This window comes from Varanus komodoensis, unplaced genomic scaffold (assembly GCF_004798865.1).
Source record: "Varanus komodoensis strain SLA01 unplaced genomic scaffold, ASM479886v1 scaffold10, whole genome shotgun sequence".
Lineage (NCBI taxonomy): Eukaryota > Metazoa > Chordata > Lepidosauria > Squamata > Varanidae > Varanus > Varanus komodoensis.
In genome coordinates, this window is record NW_025335269.1 from 17,474,147 (window position 1) to 17,497,215 (window position 23,069).

The following is a 23,069-nucleotide window of genomic DNA, read 5'->3' on the forward strand; positions in this document are numbered from 1 at the left end:
TAATAATAATAATAATAATAATAATAATAATAATAATAATAATAACGACAACAGGTAACCTTATCCTCCAGTGTACTGTGGCCATCTAAGTCCATCACCAAAACCGCAATTTGTGGGAGCAACTCTGGGAAAGAAGGAAGCTACTGAGACAGATCACTGGCCCATGTAGCTTAGTACTGCCAACACAGGCTGGCAGCAGCTCTTCAGGGTTTGGTACAGCTCTTTTTCTTGCCCTATGTGGAGATGGGAGGCCAGGGATTGAACCAGAGGCCTTCTCCTTTAAAGCACCATGTGCAATCTGCTTAACTCATAGCATAGAGCCGATATTACTTCTGTTTAGACTCAAGGGACCTTTGAACCCTTGTATCAAAAGACAATGGCTGCTGCTAATATCTCTCAGCAGATATTTTCAGAGCCAAAATTGGAAGCAGTGTTTCATGCCCATTACAGTGGATGGAACAGCTGAAAGCAAATCTTTTGAAATTTGGAGACTGTAGGGGACAATAGCACAATCCTATGATGGGTTTCAGATCAGTTTCTCTTAGTTTGTGATGCTGCTTTTGTTCCTCAGTGTGGAAGGAAGATAGTAAGAGTTCTGAGGGATCAATAAAGCTGTAACAGAGCTTTCAAAGCAAACTGCAAAAACTTTCCAGAAATGGAAGGTCTATTATGCCACTAAGGCAGTGTGCAAAGAAACAGCCCGCGGTGGTTTCGTGGTAAAAATCAATAACGCTCGGGCTCTTTCAAGGAAATCATTTCTGTTAGTTTTAAAAGTGCAAGTGGACCTTTTTAAATCAGACGTTTGCAACCAGGAGAAAGTTTACAAGCCTGCGAGAGGGAAGAGGAAGTCCAAGTGAGACCTCATAAAGAGTAGCCATGTGTTAGCCTGCTCAGGCAAAGCTAAGGACACCCTTGGTCCAGTCAAGGACTGATGCATTGATTGTGGCCCAAGCTTTTGCCCCAAAAGCAGAACACCTAGGAGAAATGTATGCTGGGACAGCAAGGGAAAAAAGAGTAAGGGAGCACAGGACGACTGACATGCAGAATGAGGCCGAGGCCCTCCAAACAACCGAAAAACACTTGCAGCGAATGTAAAGGATCAGAGGCAAATGGAGTTGACATGACATGTTTTGTAGACTGTAACATCGTAGATGGCATCATTTCCCAGCATTCCCAGGCAGTTGGTGCTGCTTGCTGCACACACAGAGATCCTCACTGGGCCCTCAGCTCTGTGGTGCAGTGTGTAAAAAGCAGGGCAGCCGCCGTGTTCCTTAACACACAGTGCCACAACATAATCAAACTTCCAGAGCATTGCATTTGGGGGAAACTGAGATGGCGGCTGCAATTGTGACCACTAGGACCCAGTGGACAGCACCCTGCTGAGAACACCCATAATTAGAGTTCTGAGTAATAACACCAAGTTGCAAAAAGCTAACGTACTAGCAGCATCGCAGCTGGAAAAGGATTGCTAACATTTTAGAGCAAGGCATTTCCCCTCATTCTGTTATCATTAGTTACTATCCAGAATGTGTCTTCTATGTTCTAGTGGATTTTTTTAAAATTCCCAGAGGAAATAGCTGAATCTGTTACTGAATGTAGGAATGCTAGGAACAAGATTAAAATTAGAACTTATTCCCCAGGGACATAGGTTTCTTTGGATACAAAGTTAAAAAAAAGAAGCAGTAGCATTCAGTGGAGAGCTTTCTCTTCAGGAGAGGGTTCTCTTAAAAAACCCCCAAAGCTTTAAAAAGGTAAAAGTTTCCCACAGTTAAATGTACAGTGTTTTTTTTTTTTTGTTTCAGCATGGCCAAGAACACTTATTTCAATTGTAGCTAGCTTTCTAGCTTTCCTGCAAAAGTATGTTTTCTTGATTGATTCATATGGGCTGAATTTTGACGGTCTGCACACAAAATTAGCTTTTTAATGTTTATTTTTGGTAGATTCTGCAAGCAAAAGGAGCATAAGAACAACAGAAACAGTTGCTAGAATAGAAGCCTATCATAATTCCTAGGACTGCAGTTCGTAGCTTCAGTGTAAGGTAGAATCCTATGCACTTAAGCCCGTTTAAAGTTACGACTGCAAAGTAAGGTGTGCACAGGGGAACAAAAGAAGCTATTGGTTTAGATATAAATCATTATACATACATTTATGCATAGATACATATTTAGAAATAGATATTGTAATTTAAACAGAAATACGTCTCCCCATATGGGGAAGAGGTTGACCTGCCTGCCTATTAATCCTCCTGGCCAGGAGCTGTTGATAGGCAAGCCGTTTGCTTTTCCTTCTTTTTTCCTTTCAACTTGGCTTGGAATAGACAGCTTTTTCAACAGAAGACTATCTCTAAAGTAGGCTGCATGATCATCCTACTGCAATAGGTTAACTGATGGGCAGAATGATCCTATGGCCCCCAAGCAGCTTCTAGAGGGCCACAGGATTTTTAAGGCTCTCACTTCCAGCCACCGAAAACAGCTCTGCCTTTGATGCCTCTCGTCAACCCTCACCATCAGGGTGGGAAGCACCATGTTAGCTGCTTCTCTGAGGTTTAAGAGCTACAGCTGACCAGTGGGAAGGGTCATGGGTAGCTTCCCTGCTGCTTATCGGTGGCATGCCAGAGATGAGCTGCACATGGCCTCACACTGAGCTTTTGAACCCAGTGCAAGGTGGTTCTTTTCTTCTTGCCACCCCCTCTCCTAATTCCCTGTCCAGGTCTCCTGCTGATGACTGGACAGTGGCCACTAGCAGGACAATGGGTGGGGGCAGCAGCCAAAATTGCCGACCTACACTCTTTGGGGAAGTTTTAGAAACATAGAAACATACAAACAGAACGAGTCAGAAGGGGTCTCCCTGGCCATCTAGTCTGACCCCCAGCTCCAGCCGGCTCCGCTCACAACATGTTCACCATGTGCATGTCCAGCCTATCTTTGAACACCCTCACTGATGGGGCCTCAACGACTTCTCATGGAAGCCCATTCCACACCCTGGGGGTCCTAATTGTTAGGAAGTGCTTCCTGGCATCTAAATGGAAGCTTGGTTCCCTGAGCTTTGCTCCGTTGGAGTGCGTCCTGCCTTCCTCTGCAGGGGAGAACAGGTCTCTACCCATCTCCATGTGACATCCCCTCACATACCTGTATGTAGCCAACATATCCTCTCTGAGTCTCCTCCAGGCTGAAGAGACCCAGTTCCCTCAGTCTCACCTCATACGGCATCCCCTGCAAACCGGCCACCAACCTTGTGGCCCTATGCTGCACTGACTCTAACCTGGCTTTATCCTTTCTGTAATGAGGAGCCCAAATCTGAGCACAATACTCCAGTTAATACTCCAGTTTTGTCTTCGGTGGGAAATCAAGACCCATTAGCCTTATGAAAGACTGGCTCCTGGTGGGGATGAAACCTCCTAGAACAGCTTTGCTGACACAGATCAATAAAACTGCTTGTATTTCTCTTGGGGTTCATTATTTTCTCTGCTATCCCCCACTCTGCAGTGAGGGAGAACTATACCTCTATAGTCTCAGTGGTATATAATACCAGGGAACACAAGAAGAGTGGTTGCTTTGTTTTCAAGCAGGTTTTCTGTATTCTGTGAATGTAGGGATGGTTTGGGACAACTGGAGCCAAAGCAGGATGTAGCCCCTGCTGTTCAGAATGGGGAAATATGGACCTTGCAGGGGTGAACAAAGCTGTAGAGGCTGAAATTCCTTCTTCTTCACAAGCTGCATGGTTCTCCCTCCATTGGCATTTGGACAGTCTGATTTAGAAATGTCTCTCATGGCACCTCAACTAATAGACACCCAGTCCACAGGTCCTTGGGCAACAATAGGCTGCATATCTATGAAAGGATGTTTGCCTGTGATTTGAGCCTAAACCCAAATCCTCGCTGCCCCTTACATTTAATTTTAACAAAATTTTCTTAAAACAAGTTCAGAATGTTGCCTTTAAAAGGCCTGCAAACCAGGTGTTCCCCCCAACTTTTAGGCTGGCTGCCAATATTTGATGCAGGGGTTGGAGAGAAAAAGAAGATAAAGTAAGGCTGAAAGTAGGTGTGGAGTTCTCAACAGTATGAACTTCAAGACTCTTGAAGGATTGAAGAGAAAAATGCTTCTGCATCTCTGGTTGTTTTCCAGTTTGTACACTGAGATAGAAAACTAATCTGTATTTCTTAAAATTGGAATTGATTACATTGCAAAACATAAAATGAATGATCATTCTCCCATCTAAGCAATATCAAGAGAGCATCCATTTGAGAGGAACAGACTTTATTTCCCACTCAGTCTAGATTTATGCCTGTGCCAGACAGATTTATGCTCATGCTGAACTTTACAATTATTTTGACTTAAATTTTTTTCTGAATCCTTGCATTCAACACATCAATGAGACATGGTGTGGAAAAAAAGAAAAGTGTAGAAAACTAAGATTTTTTCCATTTGCGTCACTAGAGGACGTGAACTTAGGGAGTAGCAGGAATTTTTAAAAAACAGATAAAATGTTTTGGTTTTCAGAGGAGAGCACTAGCATGCTTTTCTTTTTAAACTGCAAAACTGTACACATATCACTGAAGACACTATGGACTAGAGAAGAAGAAAGGAAACGGGCTGGAGTCCATCAAAATGATATCCCTGTGCTTTGAAGTGATGTTGGTTATGCAGTTTTGTTCCAGGCTGGCTCTTAAAGAGTATCTTCTTGAAGAATCTTGCCTTCTGCCTCCCTTACCACCCCTAATATAAGTTAATATGTTATCTCAAGGGTGAATGAAAAACAGGACTAGACCAAACCATTAAAAATGCAGGGCAGGGCAGGGCGACTGATATTAGCATAGATTCTTCCCCCTTCTTCCATTCTTTTTGTGCTCTGTATTAATAGCTCATAAATAAAACACATCACAGACAGTTTCAGTTAAAAAAGAGAGAGACTCCAGTAGTTGCAAAGATTCTGGGCTTTGTACAGCTTGGTAGCCTGTTTTGGATAGCCAAATACCATGATGCTGTGGTTTCTTCCTGATGATATTTATTTTAATTTAGCTGTTCCAAATTCTGGGGAAGAGAGTGAAGGAACTGCCTGAGTTACCCAGAGTGTGTTCCATGAAGTAATAAAATAGAACTATTTTGCTTCAGCATGGAATTTTATCATTGCACAATTTATAGGCCTGATGAATTCCCTGAATCTGTGCAGGGATCATAATTGATAGCCTGAATATGTAGTGCAAGAAAATGTACCTAAAAATAAATACATTCTTCCTGCATTGGTTTATTTGGTTAGACAGTAAAGCTATCTGGCCAAAGCTCAAGAAATCCTTTAGTCTGAGTTGAAACAAAGGGTGGGCTTGAGTGCTGTGTGATTAGATACATGAGCACGCAAAACATAGGGAAATATTAGCAAGGCCTGGACCGCACATATAGGAGTTGTAAGCTATTCTGTGATTATGCGTTGCTGCTTTTCTTCAGAGGTCATACCAGTCAGTCAGTCCTAGAGGAGATCAAGCCTGACTGCTCTTTAGAAGGCCAGATCCTGAAGACGAAACTCAAATATTTTGGCCACCTAATGAGAAGGAAGGGCTCACTGAAGAAGAGTCTGATGCTAGAAATGATTGAGGGCAAAAGGAGAAGGGGATGGCAAAGGACGAGGTGGCTAGATGGAGTCACTGGAGCAGTGGGTGTGGGCTTGGGTGGACTCTGAGGGATAGTGGAGGACAGGACAGCCTGGAGAATGTTGTCCATGGGGTTGTAATGCGTCAGGCATGACTTTGCGACTAACAACAACAACATTTCTTCACATGGAGAATTTAGTGGCCCGAAGGCCTGGAGTCTGTCCATTAAAAATAAAGCTCATGCAGCATGTTACAAACGCACAATGTTCCAGTGACAGATCTAGCAGGATCGTCCCAACGTATTTTGCTTCCTAAGACAAAGGACAAGATGGTGCTTCTCCCCAACTCATGCACAGAGTGTTGAATTTTTCTTCAACGCTAGAGATGAGACGGTGTCCTCCACTACACCTGGGGACAACGGATTCACTCAGAGAGTACCAGGCAGGCTGCAGCCCTTCTTGCATCACCTTTATCACTGTTCTCTAACTCTCAGCGTCTGCCGAGGTGGTTGTCTCACTCAGCTTAATGTCTAAGGCCAGCTCTGGGACTGTTTTGCTTAAAGGGTTTAGGTGCATATTCAAAAAGATGCACTGATTATTCACAAGTTCCTTTCGGCTAGAACTTTATCGGACCCCCAGAAAGACCACTGAACTTCAGATAACACATGCCCAGTAAGAAACAGGATCATTCTTACCAACAATCATGTGATTGCAAATGTCACAGAAGGTAGGTTTTTTGAAGATATGCTCCTGGAAAATGTGAGTCTTGTTGCCTTCCTGTGGGTGATGAACTTTGGTTGGAGTGGACGTCTGACTTTGAAGGTTTGGGAGCTGCCCCGTTCTGGGGCTGATTTCCGATAGCAAATCTACTTGTAGTTTCATGTCACTGTTTGTCCGTTGGAAGAAGTTGTCTGCGCTTTTACTCCGCAAACTTTTGGTTTTGAAAGAAAGTGATCGCTTCAGTTTCTGGAGCTGCAATACAACAAAGAAATGGTTACCTGTAGTATGTGTGACTTGCTTAGAAAGCTCTAGGGCCAATTTAGCATAATATAAGTTAAACGAACAAATTAATCCTGGCTGACAACGACAGAAAACAAGGAGTGCAATTCCAAATTCTAGGACTTTATATCAGCCCACACTCATCTGGAAGTTTCTCCTAAGCACTGCCTCACCCTGGGTCAGCTGCATGCAACCCTTGGCCATCTGGCTCCATCTGGCTGACTGAGATCTTTCCTCCAAATTGCAGGCTTTCAGGTGAGTTGGGACAGAGTCAGTGCAGACTGCTGGACAGGTCTTGATTGCCCAAATGAGGCCTTAATGTCTCCTGCTCCAACTCATAATCATTCCAGTGTAGGGCAGACCTAAAGGCAAAGGGGGCAGAGGCCAAATGCTGGCTTATTTTAGCTTAAAGCTCTTACTTCTAGTAACAAAGGTTTATGAGAGCTATTTTCAAATGGGAAAAAATTGCACAAAATCAGAGCAAGCAGAAACAATTTTCTTTGACCCTGAAGCTGTGTTTTATTTGCTGCATTTTATTGTAACTGTGATTATTTTAATTTGTTAATTGTTTTTAACTGGTGTCACCCAGATAACCTCCCCCCCCCCCACTTTCTTTACTACATTTTATACCACCTAATAGCCAAACCTTCTGGGTAGTTCACAACAAATAGTATGAAAAGCCCAGCTGTGGGCTAGGATAGTGGCATACACATTGAAATAATAAATAAATAAAATATAATTAGGACATTTCCTGATTCAGATATACTACTAAAGTATAATGAATAAGCTTGGGTCTATCTTGCTCCCGCAACCCACCATCCTCCTTAGGAAGCATTTGCTTCTTGGATTAAACAATTTTCACATAATGGCAACTCAGAGTTGTCCTTGAATCATGGGTTGTCACTTGTTGACCATTTACTATGGTTTAACCATGGATTGTTAGCTATGGGTGACCCAGAGTTTGTAGCACAGCAACAGACCATGGGTTTTCTTCCTGGATCGTTAACAACCCATAGTTAAATCAAAATGCATGTAATGACAACCCACAGCTTAACGGCAGACCATTATTCAACAATCATGCATACTGAGCACATACTCTGGGTTGTCATTACATGTGAACTAGACCTTCAATCAGTTTACTGAAACAAATCTGAATCAACAACTGCTTTGACCTAGGCTTGTTTCAATAAATTGTTTAAACTAGCCACATTTTATCTTCATCAGATGCAACAACAAACTGTAGTCAGTTTAATCCTGGAAGTGGATGCTTTTGATCTCCTCTTTGATTTTTAATTTAATTTAAACATTTCTACCCCGTCCTTTGAGCAAGCCTCAGGACGGCTTGCAACTATGCTAAAAGTGAGGAGAAGAAGTAGTACACGGGCTTAGCATTTGCTCAGGGTCGTTCACAAAGTGTTAAATTCTAGTTTAGGCCAGAAGTTCTCAACCTTTGTTCTCCTGTATTATTGAGCTACAGCACCCACCCTCTTTAACCATCAGCCATGCTGACTGGAAATGTTGGGAACTATAGTCCAGCAACATCTGGGACCCAAAGGTTAGCAATGTAAATAATCCGGGCCAAAATTACAGGCACTGAGAAAAGGAATTTAGATTCCTTTTGAATCTAACAGAGGGGGTATTTCAGTAGCGCACAGCATCCTTTACATGTATTATAAAGATTTGCTCAGTGGTACCTCCAGTTGAAAGATAACAAGGAGTGAGGACACTGCCCCTTAAAAGGTTGGAGAACCTCAGGCAGTCAGTAAACTGGCCTAGATGGCCATTCATTAATCAAATTCAGTGTCTATGGAAAGCTGCCACGGCATGGGGACGAAACCGAGCTACTGGTAAAAATGACAGTGGCCTCTACAGTCATGTTACACACACAGATCCTGTAGATGTACTGGGGACGAAGAACAGAACATGGGCTATATGTATAGTTTTGTGGGCAACAAGCTAAATATGAGCCAACAAGGCAATGCAGCTGCAAAAGGGGCAAATACTATTTTGGGATTCAGTAACAGAAGTATTACTTCCAAATCATGAGAAGTTGTAGATTTCCTATACTCCTCACTAGCCAGAGCTCCACTGGAATATTGTGTCCAGTTCTGGGTACCAAGATTTAAGAAAGATGCAGAAAAATTAGAAAAGGTCCAGAGGAAGGCAATGAAAATGATTCAGGATTTGGAAACTCTGCCCTGTAAGGAGAGACTGTGAGAACCAGGCTTGTTCAGCGTTAAGCAGAGAAGACTGAGTGGGGTCATGATATCATTCTATAAATACCCCAAAAGCTGTCACAAAGAAAAAGGTCAAGATCTCAGTAATACCAGAGTGTAGGATATGGAACAATCAGTTCAAGTTGTGACAATCCAGATTCAGCTAGATATCAGGAAAAGGTTCCTCACTGTCAAAGCAATATGACAGTGAAACCTGCCTAGAGAGGTGGTGGCTCTTCCAGCCTAGAGACATTCAAGGTGAAACTGGACAGCCATCTGAGTGGGATGATGTAAACTGATGTCCTGCAACAGCAGGGGTTCATGGCCCCTTCCAGCTCTATTATTCTATGATTAACACCAAACTTTAAAAAAAAAGAAAAAAGAAAATGCAAGTTTTTCTTTTTTTAGTCCTCATTCACTTGCAGATTGCAACAGTGGCTTGGCAGATTAATGATGGTGCCTCAGGCTGTTTATAATACTTTGAGTCAGCACTAATAACCTCACAACAACCTTCTAGAGACCTTACACAACACCTTCCATCTTTCCCATTTTACTTAGGACACTTTGTTGTTTTCATTTTCCAACGCCTGCATACTGGTGTCACACAAATATGCATTTTGTATGTTCTTATGCTAATATTTTGGGAGCACAACCCATTTGCGTATGCTCTTTCCCAAGCACCCTTTAAATCAGTAGGGGACAGACTGAGGCCTGTGGAATCTTTTTTTTTTTTAAACTAGAATGTTTTAATCTACTAACTGGTAAATGGTGAAAAACCACACACACTTTTTAAAAATAATTATCTAATTCTAATTCTGATCCAAGGAACTGATTTAGCAAACTAGAACTCTTTAGACAATATTCCTTCCACACACAAAAAATAAAAACAAAAAACGCACTATTGATTACACACCATCCCCCCCTCCCCACACACCAAGTATTTGTTATTTCAGCAATATGATTTAGGGTGAGAAAGAGCTGTTTTGTTGCTGCCATCGGTAAGTAATTGGGAGCCAAGAGATATCTGCTAATTTACTGCCAAATCATACACATCCTGTTTACCTTCTGCCCATCCCTGGTTTAAATGAAGGGAGCTACTGCACAATAACATGAATACAGTGCAGAGCCAGGCTCTCCCACATCAGGAAACAGTGTGTGTATTTTCAAAGAACACAAATCATATAATCCATTGGGAAGTTCTGGGTGAAAGTCTCAATGAATGTGAGTTGGATGCTCTTATACAGTTTCTATTCATTTCAACAGCATGGTTTTATAGTCAGAAGTGGCCTGTTACATGCTTAAAAATACAGCATGCAGCATTTTCCAGGGTGGGAGAGGCCATACAGATCTGTGCTCCTGGGTAGCAAAATGGGCCATAACAATGGCCACCTTTCCAACTACAGATGTTCATGGCCTTGGAAGAGGCATAACGGTTGTTTCTTTTATCAGATATCTAGTTTGTTCCCCTTCTAAATACACAAGTGGCAAAACAACAGTTGTGTATGGAGCTTGAGCTTGCTCCTCTGGAGTAACAGAACAAAAGGCACCCCACCCAGGTTACCAGGTCACCGCCTTAAATGCTCTGGTGAAAATTGCTGTTTTCATTTTTAAACTATTAATATTTTAAAAATGGCATCTTGTAAATTGACGTGTCCACATCCTATGCAAAGAGGCACTGCCACCCCATTCGTAGGAGTAGCAGAAATCGGAAACGGTTAAATTGACTAGGAACAAAAGAGCTGCTGATTTGCTGATTTATTGCAGCAGCTGAAATGGAATTTGGGGGGTTTTGGGTGAAGAGAATGACAGGGCAAGGCAATAAACAGTATCCTCCGTCTCCCTGGCTCACCTGCTCAGAGCAATTTGTAGTCTGGAAGATCTTTCAGCGCATGCCTCCATTGGGAGTGCAGAGCTCAGTAACAAATCACCTGCCTACCACTGAAATTGTTGTGCAGAAATCAAGACTCATTATCGCCCCTGCCCCCCCCCCAAAAAAAACAAACCAAAAACCAGAATTGCAGTTCCACAAGGTGACTGTAATGACATTCCTTATTGATTGGCCGTCCATTTCCACCATGCCACATGAGGTTAATTAAATAGTAAACAGTATTCTTCTTAGTCACTGGAATTAGACTAAGCAGCACAACTAAGTATGTTTTTTCTAAACAACAGGCCTCTTGCTGGCTCAGCAATAGGCACCAAGAAGCTAATTTAATAGTACAAACTCAGTTTCAGACATAACACGATTTGGTAATAATTTCGCAGAAGCCATTTGCCCAATTATGTGAAGGGACAGGGTTTTTTTTACTATGCATGAAACTATAGAGGCCCGAGACTATAGATTAAAATCAGGAATAACTTCCACTGGAAGCAAACTGTCTCATTATTTTTAGATAATCATGTCAGTCAGAGAAAATGTTGCCGAAGTCAGGAGAGAACGCACAAGTTCCTTATGCTTCCTTCTTCTGTATTTTTATCTTGTGAGAAACTGAAAAATTGCATCTCCTCCACCCTTGAGGTGAAACAGATGTCCATGTGGGAAGAGTTCCTGGGTGCAGGGTGGCCATGTAGCCTATTTTACAGAGGACAGTCAGAGGACAGTCCTCTGTTGGAAGGCCTCCCATATTTTATATTGTATCCAGTCGAAGAGGAGAAAAGAGGATAAAAAGGAAGAACTGGAGCCCAGGCACAATTAACATCTGACTAACATCTCCAGGTTTGCGGCACACAAGTAAGTTATGTTTCTTTTTTCTTCTAACCCCTGCTATTCTATGATTTAAAACTACTTCTGCATTCTTGATATGGCAGAAAAATAAAAGGAAGAATTTAAAAAATGAGATTTGCCAATCCAAATTAAAAACAAACAAACAAACTCTGAGCATATGCAGTTGCATTTCAAACTGACGTTAATCATGGTGCCATCGTGACCACTGGGAAACAGCTGCTAAACACTTTGCCATAAAAATGAATGCCATTTCGTTGTAGAAAAGATAATATACTTGAAATGAAAATAATAAAATGCTTATAAACATCACTGTTACACATTGCTCCATGTAGAATTTTTGCACTTCTTTTCAAACATACTTCTTTTTGTAACTTTGTTTCCTCAGCAGGGTCGTTATGCTTGTTAAGCTGTCTCAAGTGGAAGATGAGATGGGGTGTATATATGTTGAATAAGTAAACAAATAAAGGAACAGAAATTGCATTACTGAAAGGGTTTTTAAAAATCCTGTGTATTTTGATCCTAGAAACCTATGACTTTAATTTCTGGTTGTTTTTCTTCTACTTTGTTTTTCTATATGGCACACATCAGTCACACTTTGAAGCGATTTTGCTCAAGGCTGGGATGATTCCATTTTAATGATTATTAAAATAAAAATAAAACACAGGGTCCGCATGAGTCATTCACAAATCCTGAAATGTCAAGCCCAGGAATGCATTAATACACCCCATGATCAAGCATAATTACTGGCAGCATATGAATAAAGATGTTGCTGAATCTCCCACTGATGCTGCTTCAACAACGCGACGGGAAGCCAAGTGCCTTGTACTTCAGAAAATCAGAACAAAGAAAGACCCCGCTTTCAAAATTGCGCAGGATGACTTTCCTAAAGCAGTGCAGGCTGAGTGCGGCAGTCATTGCGCTGGGTTGCCCTACACTTTTCCTGCCTTGACTTTGACTCAGATCCGTGACAAAGTGCAGAACCCACGTGGAGAGAAATTGCGTGCTGCGAAGCAAAGCAACACACTGGTGGAGACATGCAAGCCCATACACCTGACTTAGCATACAGAGAGTCAGGGGACAATGTATAGCTGTATGGCTACACTCTATATGCTGCTGCTGCTGACGACGACAATTTATTCAACTTATATTACTCTATTCTGGTCTGAAGACTCTCCAAGCAGATTACAATATTACATAAAAGAACCAGAAGAGGGGACAGGTGTAACAGGTGTAATTTCTTCTTCTACACAGACATGTTCCTTCCGCACTACCCATGCACCCCCTGGGCTGCATCCCCAATCCCCTGCTCATCTCATGGGGTAAAATAGCTTCCTGATAGTCATTTGCCAAACACATTCTGTTAGAGGCTTTGGAATAGCAGTAGAGAACACGTGTCCCCATGGTTATACTTGGCCTCCTATTCCCATCATCACCAATGACTGGCTATGTTGCCTGAGGCTGATAGGAGATGGAGTTCAACAACATCTAGGAAGGAACAGTTTTCTGCATCTCTGCCTTAACATTTGTGCAGGCCAGAATCTTTCCCCTGCCAGGGGACAGAGGTCTTGGGGCAGATATTTACAGGACCAAGTTTTTTTTTTTTTTTTGCTTTATTAAGTGTAAGCATGCTGCATTTGTCAATTAATGTTTTAAAGTATTCGTTTTGCAGTGTTCTTGCTTATATCATTGCAAGTCACTCTTAGGGCCTGATCTACAAAAAAGACAAGCTGGAAAGTAAATACTGAAAGTTGTGATAAAAAGGGATGCTGTCTCTTTTTTGGAAGTTCAGTGACCCCAATCTGGTTGGAAAATGTGACTTGGAATAAACTAACCAGAATTTTTTGCCTCTCACAAATCTTCACTGGAACCACTTCTTAGGATATTAAAACATCCGTTGCATCCTGAATATCAAACTGTTAAGAAACTTGCTCTTTATATATTTCTCAGGTCAAACCCACACATTTTATTCAGTTTATTTATTCAGATGAAATTGATATAACATTTCATGCATTATAAATAATGAAAGGTATTAAGGAAATTGGATTCAATCACCCACTCATTTCTTTTTCTTTCTTTCTCCACAAACATGACTGAGCTTTGCTTATTGGATTTTTAGACTGTAAAAATCCACCAACACTGACAAATTTCTATAGCCCCTGTGAGTTAAATTGTCCACCCTCCTATGCTTTATTTTTTTTCCAATAAACTTTCCTAAGGTGGATTCAAAATAATTGCAATCTTAAGCTGCAGGACCAGAATTTCTTTTCCAGAGTTGCCTTCCCAATATTTGTTATCTGCAGCCTCAGAATGTGTGAGGTAAACAGCATATTACTATGGAAACAAAAGTATACCCAGTAGAAAGCTAATGAATATGCCAAACTCATCCCATTCCATGTACCCCTTCATGACAAACTGGGGTCAGACAACACAATAACCCACAATCAAGGGGTCAAGTGGGGATGACATTGAATTGTTATTGCTGAAATGGGGATCATCTGAACTCATCTGTGATAAGAAACCATGGGTTGTTAACCACAAACAACCCACAGTTTACAACCCATAAACAAACATGGGCTTTCTTTATGGGCTGTCTGTGGTTAACAAACTATGCTTTGTTTGTAGACTTACACAACACAATAACCGTGTTTCAACCACAGCTTGTGATTCAGTGGCAACTCAATTCAACCATGTTGTCTGAACCCAGTCAGAGGCTCTGTTGTGAATGCAGACCCTACTGTGAAGCAGAAAGAGAGGTAAGTAAAGATGATGAAAGGTAGTTATGACATACCCTACCCTATTCATTCCTCTCTGTTGGAGGATAGAATTGTGTCTAGCATGCCTCTTTGTCCTGAACCCTGTAAACTGAGCTGCTGCCTTCTGGAACGGTGAAGCAGAGTTGCCCAACGCTAGAACTGGCAGTCCAGCCAGCCTGAAAGAAGTGTGCCAACTGCTCTTCATTCCATGCAGCCAAATATGTTAGGTCAGCCCTGTCCGTATTGGCTGATCAACACAAATAAAAGCCTGCATACATAGAGCTGCAACCTCCAGAGGAGGCAAACAAGGAAACTCACTGAAATATACGTGATCCATTTGCTTTGGATCACATATATTTTGGGTCAATTGTTGTTCCAGCTGAATCTTACGCTGCAGCCCGGCCTTAAGGCGCAGGTCACGCTGACTGACCAGGAGCATCTCTGCCTTGTTTGGATTAAACTTTTATGCATACATCATGAGAAAGGCATCAGGTCAGAACAGAGCTGTCAGGTAGCACCACTGGTCCTAGCCTTGAGATCATGGAACTCCTTGCCCAGAACAGACTTCTTTTATATTGTTATTTATTTTATACTGTTAATTTTATATTGTTATTTTTGTATTTTATTGTGTTGTAAGCCGCCCCGAGGCTTCGGCAAGGAGCGGCATAGAAATGTTTTAATAAATAAATAAAATAAATAAACATGGATGTTGCTGATGAGACTGAGGAACTGCACAACCACAGGGGTTGTCCCGCTTGCACATGATGCTTCTTCATACATGCAGAGGTCTAACTATCCCCTGCCCCTCCACACACTCAAACAATCCATCCAGGTTTGCTTACTAGCATCTACCCAGTGTTAAAAGTAAAGACAGTCCTGGCAGATGTGTTCTTTCCACCTAATCTTCAAAATGTCTTCCTGCAGAAAAAGCCTAGAATCATCCTCATGTTTTTTAAAAAAAGGCATCTAGCCTTAATCTGAGTGTAATTAGTGTTTCTACCTAGTACTATCTGTTAGTCTTCCTCTGTAACTTTATACAGAGCAGCTTACAGTATAATTCAAGCAACCAGAACACACACAACCAAAAAGCACATGGATTGTTATTTATAAGCATGTTGTCCCACTTGCCTTTTCAATGCATTGTGAAGAGAGCTGTTACCTTGAGATTAGGGAGGCAGAGTGCTAATTCTCCATGCTGCAGCATGTTTGTTTTGAGGAAGAAGATGGCACATGCTACCTTCCCATTTCAGCTGTTTTCATAAAACATACTCAAGCCCCTTTATGAGTCACTTTTATTGTAGTCTTAGGTCAACTTGCACGGAACCTTTTTTTCACGGATGTAAAATGAAACAGATGCTTCGAGAGAGAATGATAAGATTCCTGTTTTGCCATTGTTTGTATTTAAAAAAAAGAAAAGAAAAAAGAAAACATTCTGCACTAAATTTAGTACCAAACATAATAGCCACAGCATGAGAAGGGTATAATGTCTATTGCAGTGAATCCAATGGACAACCTTCCCCAACCTGGTGCTCATCAGATTTACTGGATTGCAACTCATCACCATCCTTGCTGGGAATGATGGACATTGTGATCCAACTCATCTGAGGGGTATCAAGCTGAGGAATGCAGCAATAGGCCTCACAAGAACCAGACATTGACTGGATTACACTTTATAACGTTTGTGTTGATCAGGCTGTATCTAAGGTTGCGAAGGGTAACTGGGTTCAATCCATGCTGAGAGCAGGCTGTTTGAAGTAAGTCATGACTAACTTATGCCCTTAAGTATGACTAGATCTGGACCTAACACTTTAGCTTTTTTAATGTGGTACATAGTTAACACATCCTTTGCTTTCATATGTAATTCCAAATTTTAAGTATTTCCAGCATCGCCAAGTGCTGCCTATATTTACTGAAAAGTGAGCTTAACTACATTCTAGAAAGCTTACTCCTAAGTGAGTTTCCATAGAATTGCAGCCTATAACACTTTCTTCAGAGTATACACACATGCAATTGCTCTGTCAAAGCCCTTTCGTAGGAACACTGTTTTGCTCACTTGCATCAAAGTTGCACAACTTGGCCTTGAACCAGGAAAACAACCTCCTTGTTATAAACTTTATTTAGCTATTGATTTGCATTTCATTGATTAAATGGCAGCTGGTCAATCTGAAAATCATCTAAGCTTTCCAAGAGCAACATAAATGTAGTAAGCAGACCATATATGAACAACGTAAACAGCTGCTGGTATTGTACACATAAGCCAATTCATGTACACTGTTAGTTCACAACACGGCACTCATCCAAACCAACTGAGGTGCTCTGGACCGTGTGTTGTTAATGCCTGAAGAACTTTGCAGGAAAAAATGAAAAAGAAACAAGTACTATTATCGGTAGCAGCTTTCTCCAATTTGCTGCTCTCCAGATCTTTTGGTCTACAGCCCTTATCTGCCAACATCCAGAGAGCAGCAACTTTGGGAAGATGGCTGTGAAGCAATGCGGTAGCTTCATGTGGTTGGTCTGATGGTGTTATCAGACATTAATGCAATCACAAATTCCACTCTCCTTTTTGGAATTGTGAAGTTGTGCGTGCATATTGACTCATTTCTAGATCCTTTATCTTGCCATATAGCTTGAGACCTAGAATTCAAGAGCGGAAGCCCTCCAGATGTTTTGGCCCACAGCCCCCACCATTGCATCTCACCACTGATTATGCAGGCTAAGGCTGTGGGAAGGTGTTGGCCAAAGATTCTGCTGGAGCCCAAGTCACCTATCCCTGAATGGACGTTACTAGGAGAGGGAGCTGTATGTCACATCTGAAGAGGGCTCAGCATGTACTCCTTCTAAGTGAGTTTCCTGACCATGTGGAGAAAGTCGGCCCAGACAGCAACATACACATCAACTCCCCTTTCAACTTCTGTTGAAAGCTTGGGTGACGGAGGGCTGAGCCTGCTCTTCTCCATGCATTTTGTGAACACAGCGAAACATTCCAGAAAGGGGCTATAGCTTGACAACGCAAAGGATTCAATTCATCAGTTACAGAGATTTGTATACTGCTTTCCAGTAAGATTATCCAAGTACTTCTATAAAGGGATCGTTTGCCAAATTAATGCAAGCGCTTTCAGAAGTGTCCCCTTGTCTATAGGCTAATACATGATCCCACCCTATCGAGAAAAATCTTTAAAAATAAGGCCTAGAAACTTGACATTGGTGAAAATGGTGAGGAGCTACATGTTCACAGCCTCAGCATGAAGAACAGAGGTATCTTTATATACACTAACGCCTTTCATTGCATGCATGACTGGACAACTCCTGTGGCCCAATAAGAGACACTGAAATTATTTTAGATATTTAATTCAGTTACTGCAAATTTTTTTTTTGTGGGGGGGAGGATGCTACATTTATATGTGCCATAGCGGCTTTACAGAATGGCCTTTAACAATTCCAAATCTGCTGGTATATTAAACAATGTGTTTACCCCAAAGATTAGGAGCAGTCCTGGAAAGGGATCAGGAAAAATACAGTAAATGCTCTCCTACAACAGGGAGGAGAAAAAAAATCCTCTGAGTGATGAAGTTACATGTTCGCGGCACAGCAAAGTTCCTTCTAATGTCACCTGCAAACCTTTTAAGCAGAAAGTATAGAAAACAGTTGCATGCTGGCTGGCAAATTCACTGAGTTGTAGGACTTCCTTCTGTCTAATATGAATAGGATCGCACCTAAGAAACAGATGATTCTACAACCAAAGAAACCGAAACCCCAACCAGAACCCCTGTTCCCACTCCAAGACAGTTCAGGTAAGTGTGTACACCCTGGTTTAACCCTTCCACTTCAAGGACTTGCTTTCTGTATTACTTGCAAAATTTCATATTTTGGTTTGAACCCACATTTCTCATGCCTTTTATTCCCGAATCTTCTTCCATCTATATATACATTCTTTTGGAACCTTGGTTTCATATCTTTGTGGCAAATAGATCAGAAAGAAAGTTTAAATATTCACAGAATTAGCCATTACAACAGTATGTCGCATTACAAAACCATAATTTTGCCTGCTTGTGAACTCTAATTTTAGTGGGATTTCAAAGTAGCTGGCACTTCATAAAGTTAGGAATTAAAAAAACACAAACCCACAAGGAAAATGAAGTACGCTTTGCTGAATATGGGGAAAAGGTAGAAAAGTGCCTAGCCAATATTATTTTATAAATACATAAAGGAGTACATACAGGACAAAATAGCATTTAGCAAGGAGAAAGATGCATGGATTTTCCTTTAGCCTCTGTGAATTATTTAGCATCACTTAAGCAGGGGGTTATTAAAGCAACAGAAATACTTGTTTTTGAAGGAAGGAAGGAAGGTTGCTACCAGAAGGGAAAAAAGAATTTATTTATAATTGCCTTGGACACTGAAAATGCAACACTCTAGTTGTTTTATTGTTTATATATTTTGTTGTACACTGCCCAGAGAGCTCTGGCTATGGGCAGTATAGAAATGAAATATTACTACTACTACTACTACTAGGAGTAGTAGTAGTAATAATAATGGAACTTTGCCCTTAGCAAGACAGGAGCATCAGTGTGTTGTTCTCAAATGGAGGACTCATTTTAAAAAAGATTGAATTTGCCAAGTCCAGTGGTTCTGTAAAGTCCTAAGAGCACTTAGAAAATATCCCTTCTGTATTTTTTGAATTGCCATTTATTTTCCTCATAGGCACAGTGATACTCAAATAGAGATGAACTTGAATGTTTTGCTTCTGCATAGATTCCACCCTCTGCATGCAAACTGCTGGCTGAAAAATGAACAGCCAGAAGTGTTACCCAATTCAGTGGGACTTACTTCTCAGTAGAAATGCTTTGTTAAAAATCTATTTTTGTTACTCACATATTAGCGAAATAGTTACAACTATCCTCTGCATGGATGCTACACCAAGTCACCTTGGCAATATATGAACTGGATCTCTGCTACATGAAAATATTTGGTAGAGTGTCTAAATCTACACTGTTTTAATCATAAGCCAGACCACCTTTATTTACAGAAGTAGATGTGTAGAAATTATAGGCATTGAATTTCTCAGGAACTTTTCTTCTTTTGAAACACGAAATTGACATAGTAGGAAAGTAATAGTCATAAGATTATGCATGCAGATGATCAGGAGCAGTATTAAAATTTCAGGGAGTGCTGTGTATCACATTTGCACCAATTCTTTTTTTACCCTGGTGTAAATTTAAACACATTACGTTAGGACAGAGTACAGGAGAACTGTGGGGAACTGAGCATGGCTTATGAGCTAGAGCAATGGACTTGGGGTATCAACATTTTGCTCTGCCATAAACTCTTTGGTGGCCTTAGACATGTGTCCATTTCTCAAACTAATTTTTCACCTGAATGCATAGGGGAAAATGGGATCTGGAGCAAGGGTGAAATGATTTCTGCACTGTGGCACTGAGTTTCTTTTTAATAGTGATCCAGAGTCCACCTAAGTGGAACCAGATGCAAAAGACATACCTTTAAAATGAAAGAATTCTGAACCTTGGAATTTATTGCAGATACCCAAAACAAACAGAATGCATGGTCTTTCTACAGAAAAATCCACTCCTGACTATTCCAAGCTTTCTTCATGCCAGTAGTACAATTTAAGGCAGGACTAATTTTTGTTTTGCTCTTGTTAGGAAAATCCTAACAAGTCAGAAACCCTTGCTGATGTGTTGCACTTCACCTGGACATCTACCAGTACAATCAGATCTACTTTCTGTCCCACCTCCCATCCGGAGCAGCAACAGGCTTGCTCTGGAAAAACATTTTTTCCATGCGTACAATGGTTCTAACAGCAACAAAAACATACACTCTTGATGACAGATGGATCCAAACTTTTGTCCGAGGATCCTGGACCAAGGGAATTTCACAGAAACATGCTCAAGTATGTGCAGCTGCTCTTCAGAGAGGTGCTATGAGAGCGTACCAGTTAAAATAAGGGCATACCACTATTTCCCATATATGTTGGAAAGTGCTATATACAGGATAAATAGCCTGCATGATGGTCTTTTTGTTATGACCCAAGCCATGTCTGAACCTGACAAAAAAGAGAACATTTCAGAAAATTGCATTAGTTAGTGTGTCAGCATCAGCCAGTGCTGTGCATTTTACTCCGGTGAAGCTTGTGCCTAATTGGCATGTATACCAGGTCAGCAGTATTTTGCTTTCCATTCAGAACAGTTGACTTTACTGAAACGTGCCTCATTAATAAAGCGATGTGTGTCGTGTCTGAATAATGCTTCATTTCCCAATGCCATTTAAGAGTTTATCTGCATAAAGCAAAAGATGTCCCCTGAGCTGTCGCTGACACTCCTTTTTAAAGGATTGACTCAGGAATCCAAAAGATGTCTCTAAAGCTCCCAGGGGTGGTAGAACAACTGGATGCAGTACTTAATAAAATAGCTACTTGGAGCTTGTTTACATGACCAGGGATAACAAGGATGCCTGAAAGACTGCTAATTTTAAATCATTAACCTGAATTGGGCAACCTTGCCTTGGGATGATTTTGATGCTCAAGGAATTGCAAACTACAGGATCTAAAATCCTTACTTGACTACCTCAAGTTCTTTTCAAATCACTATACATTTGCTGGCAATGCCAGTGCTGCCTATCCAAGGAACTGTTCATGCAGGACATTTGCCTTAGATAAGAGACATGAGGTTAAGAACCCTTCCTGACCCAGGGGACTGCGTATTTCAGCCACTCTTGAATTTAAGCACCAGCCTGGTAGCCATAGGCAAGAAGAAAGGGCCCGCAGGTGAGTCAACAGGTTGGCATGGTCTGTCCTTCTTCTGCCATCTCAGCATACTAGTAAATTTTGTGTATTTCTGTACAAGCCTGTCTTCAAGAGCATGTTATTTGCATGTATTCATGCAAATGTATTCAAAGTAGAAGTATGTGAAGTACTTGAAAGAGAAGAGAGGAGGAAGTCCATGATGTGATTCTTCAGTCCAATACACAGCCTATTTTAACTTAATTTTATAGATGTTGGCTCTTGCACATGAGGGGACTGCATTTGGGCTTTGCATTCAAGAACAGTTTTGCAAAGCATGACACTGTTTAAATTACAGATGCCAACAATCTTGGCAGTTTATTTTATGCCTATTATAGATTAGGATGGGAGCCTCTTTGAGTTGACGCTGTTGAGTTGACGCTCTTTGAGTCCAAGCTGTAAAGTTTCCTCCCAGCTGGTTACATCTACTAACTTTCACTGGAATTATTCCTGATCTGTTCATCTATGCTGACCAAATTTCCAGTGCTACAACTCCTCTTCATAACTTTTCTTAAAACAGTTGTGACAGTCTAATACACAACTGCATGATACCAATAAGCTTCGATTACGTGTTTGATCTTGTCCTGGATTCTGGCTGTTGGATTCTATGCCTGTTCATGGAAATAAGCGAAAACACATCAGAGAGAAAAGATTCCAGGATGCTCTGGTGAGTCTTATTCCTGTCCCTTGTTCTAGCTAGTTATGAAAATCCCACCCATATTTGTGTGGATTGATCTCCTCTATCTCTGGGCATTTGGTTCTAGGCTCCCCACACCACTGATTGGTTGGAAATGGAGAAGCATCAGTTCTGTCCTCCTTTCTCCTGGATTGGGCAAGCATAAACCAGTATAATATTTTTTTCTGTAGGCATGGCACAGGGGTAGCATTTAGCTTTTGGCATCTGGCAAAAGTGTCCAAGTTGTACCCCAGTACTCACAATTGGCCAGCAATTTTCTTGACATTCACTGTATTCAAATTTAATAGGCAGATGATGGTGAGACAAATGACCTAGTTCCTTTTGGTCATGGCAAAAATAGAAAACACCCAACCTGAAATACTAATTTTAGTAGTTTGCCTGTTTTTCTTTTAAAAGCAAGAATAAGAACACAGCAGAATCAGAGGAACAGTTTCCATCGATATTAATTTATTTGCCAATAAATACAAATTGAATTCAGTGCCATTACATTAGAGCTTGGTTTTGTACACTGCTTTATGTGCCAAAATTAAAACAGTGTGGGTATCCTAGTATCTATGCTGCAAAGGACCTTGGGATATTTATGGTCTACTGTAACCAGTTGCGAATCATTGCTACAGATGAGAAATCTAGTAACTTGGCAGATCTTACACTGAATTGCACAAATACTTCGTTTATCAATGGAATTTCTCCTGTGTGAAAACAGGCAATCTAGGAGCTTTAGACAGTAAGATTCTCCAAGGGCCTTTTCTCTTTGAAATTTGACATATGAGGGGATATAGCAGTTGTTTTTAACAGGTCACTTCATATTGTTCTTGTTTTAGATGCTTAAGCTGTTTTAAATTCCTTATATTGAATGTTATACTGTATTTTATTGCATCTATATTTTTATTGTGTCCATTAAAAATAAAAATTAAAAACCAGTCAATTCCCTTATTGGGTAAAGCTCATACTATATACCTATAAATACTCATAGTAAGAAATCCCTTGCTGAATCAGACCAAGTCAAGTCCAGCATTTTGTTCCAGGCGGCTACACATCAGATGTTTCCGGAAAGTCCATGATTAGGCCACGAAGGAGATAGCCTTTCCCTACTGCTACCAGGATCCACCAGCTAGAGATAAATGGCTTGTAAGCATGGAAGCTTTTCCCCCCAGGTATTCAAGCTCACAAGCACTCTGAGCTTGACCAGAAGCACTTCTGGTCCATGAATCTAATTCTTTTCAAATCTAGTCTAAGCTAATGGTCATCACCACATCAGATAAAAGTGAAATCCATATTGTGCAAGTGTTCCTCAAAGTGT

At 41.0% G+C, this 23,069-nt stretch overlaps 1 protein-coding gene across 1 annotated transcript in view; it reads right to left on the bottom strand.

Annotated features, from left to right (window-relative positions):
• STAC (SH3 and cysteine rich domain) overlaps positions 1–23,069 on the bottom strand; it is a 70,786-nt gene that overhangs the window by 36,420 nt on the left and 11,297 nt on the right. The window contains exon 2 of the mRNA XM_044455153.1: positions 6,279–6,555. Coding sequence (XP_044311088.1) covers positions 6,279–6,555 — 277 coding nt within the window. The remainder of the gene's footprint in view (positions 1–6,278; positions 6,556–23,069) is intronic.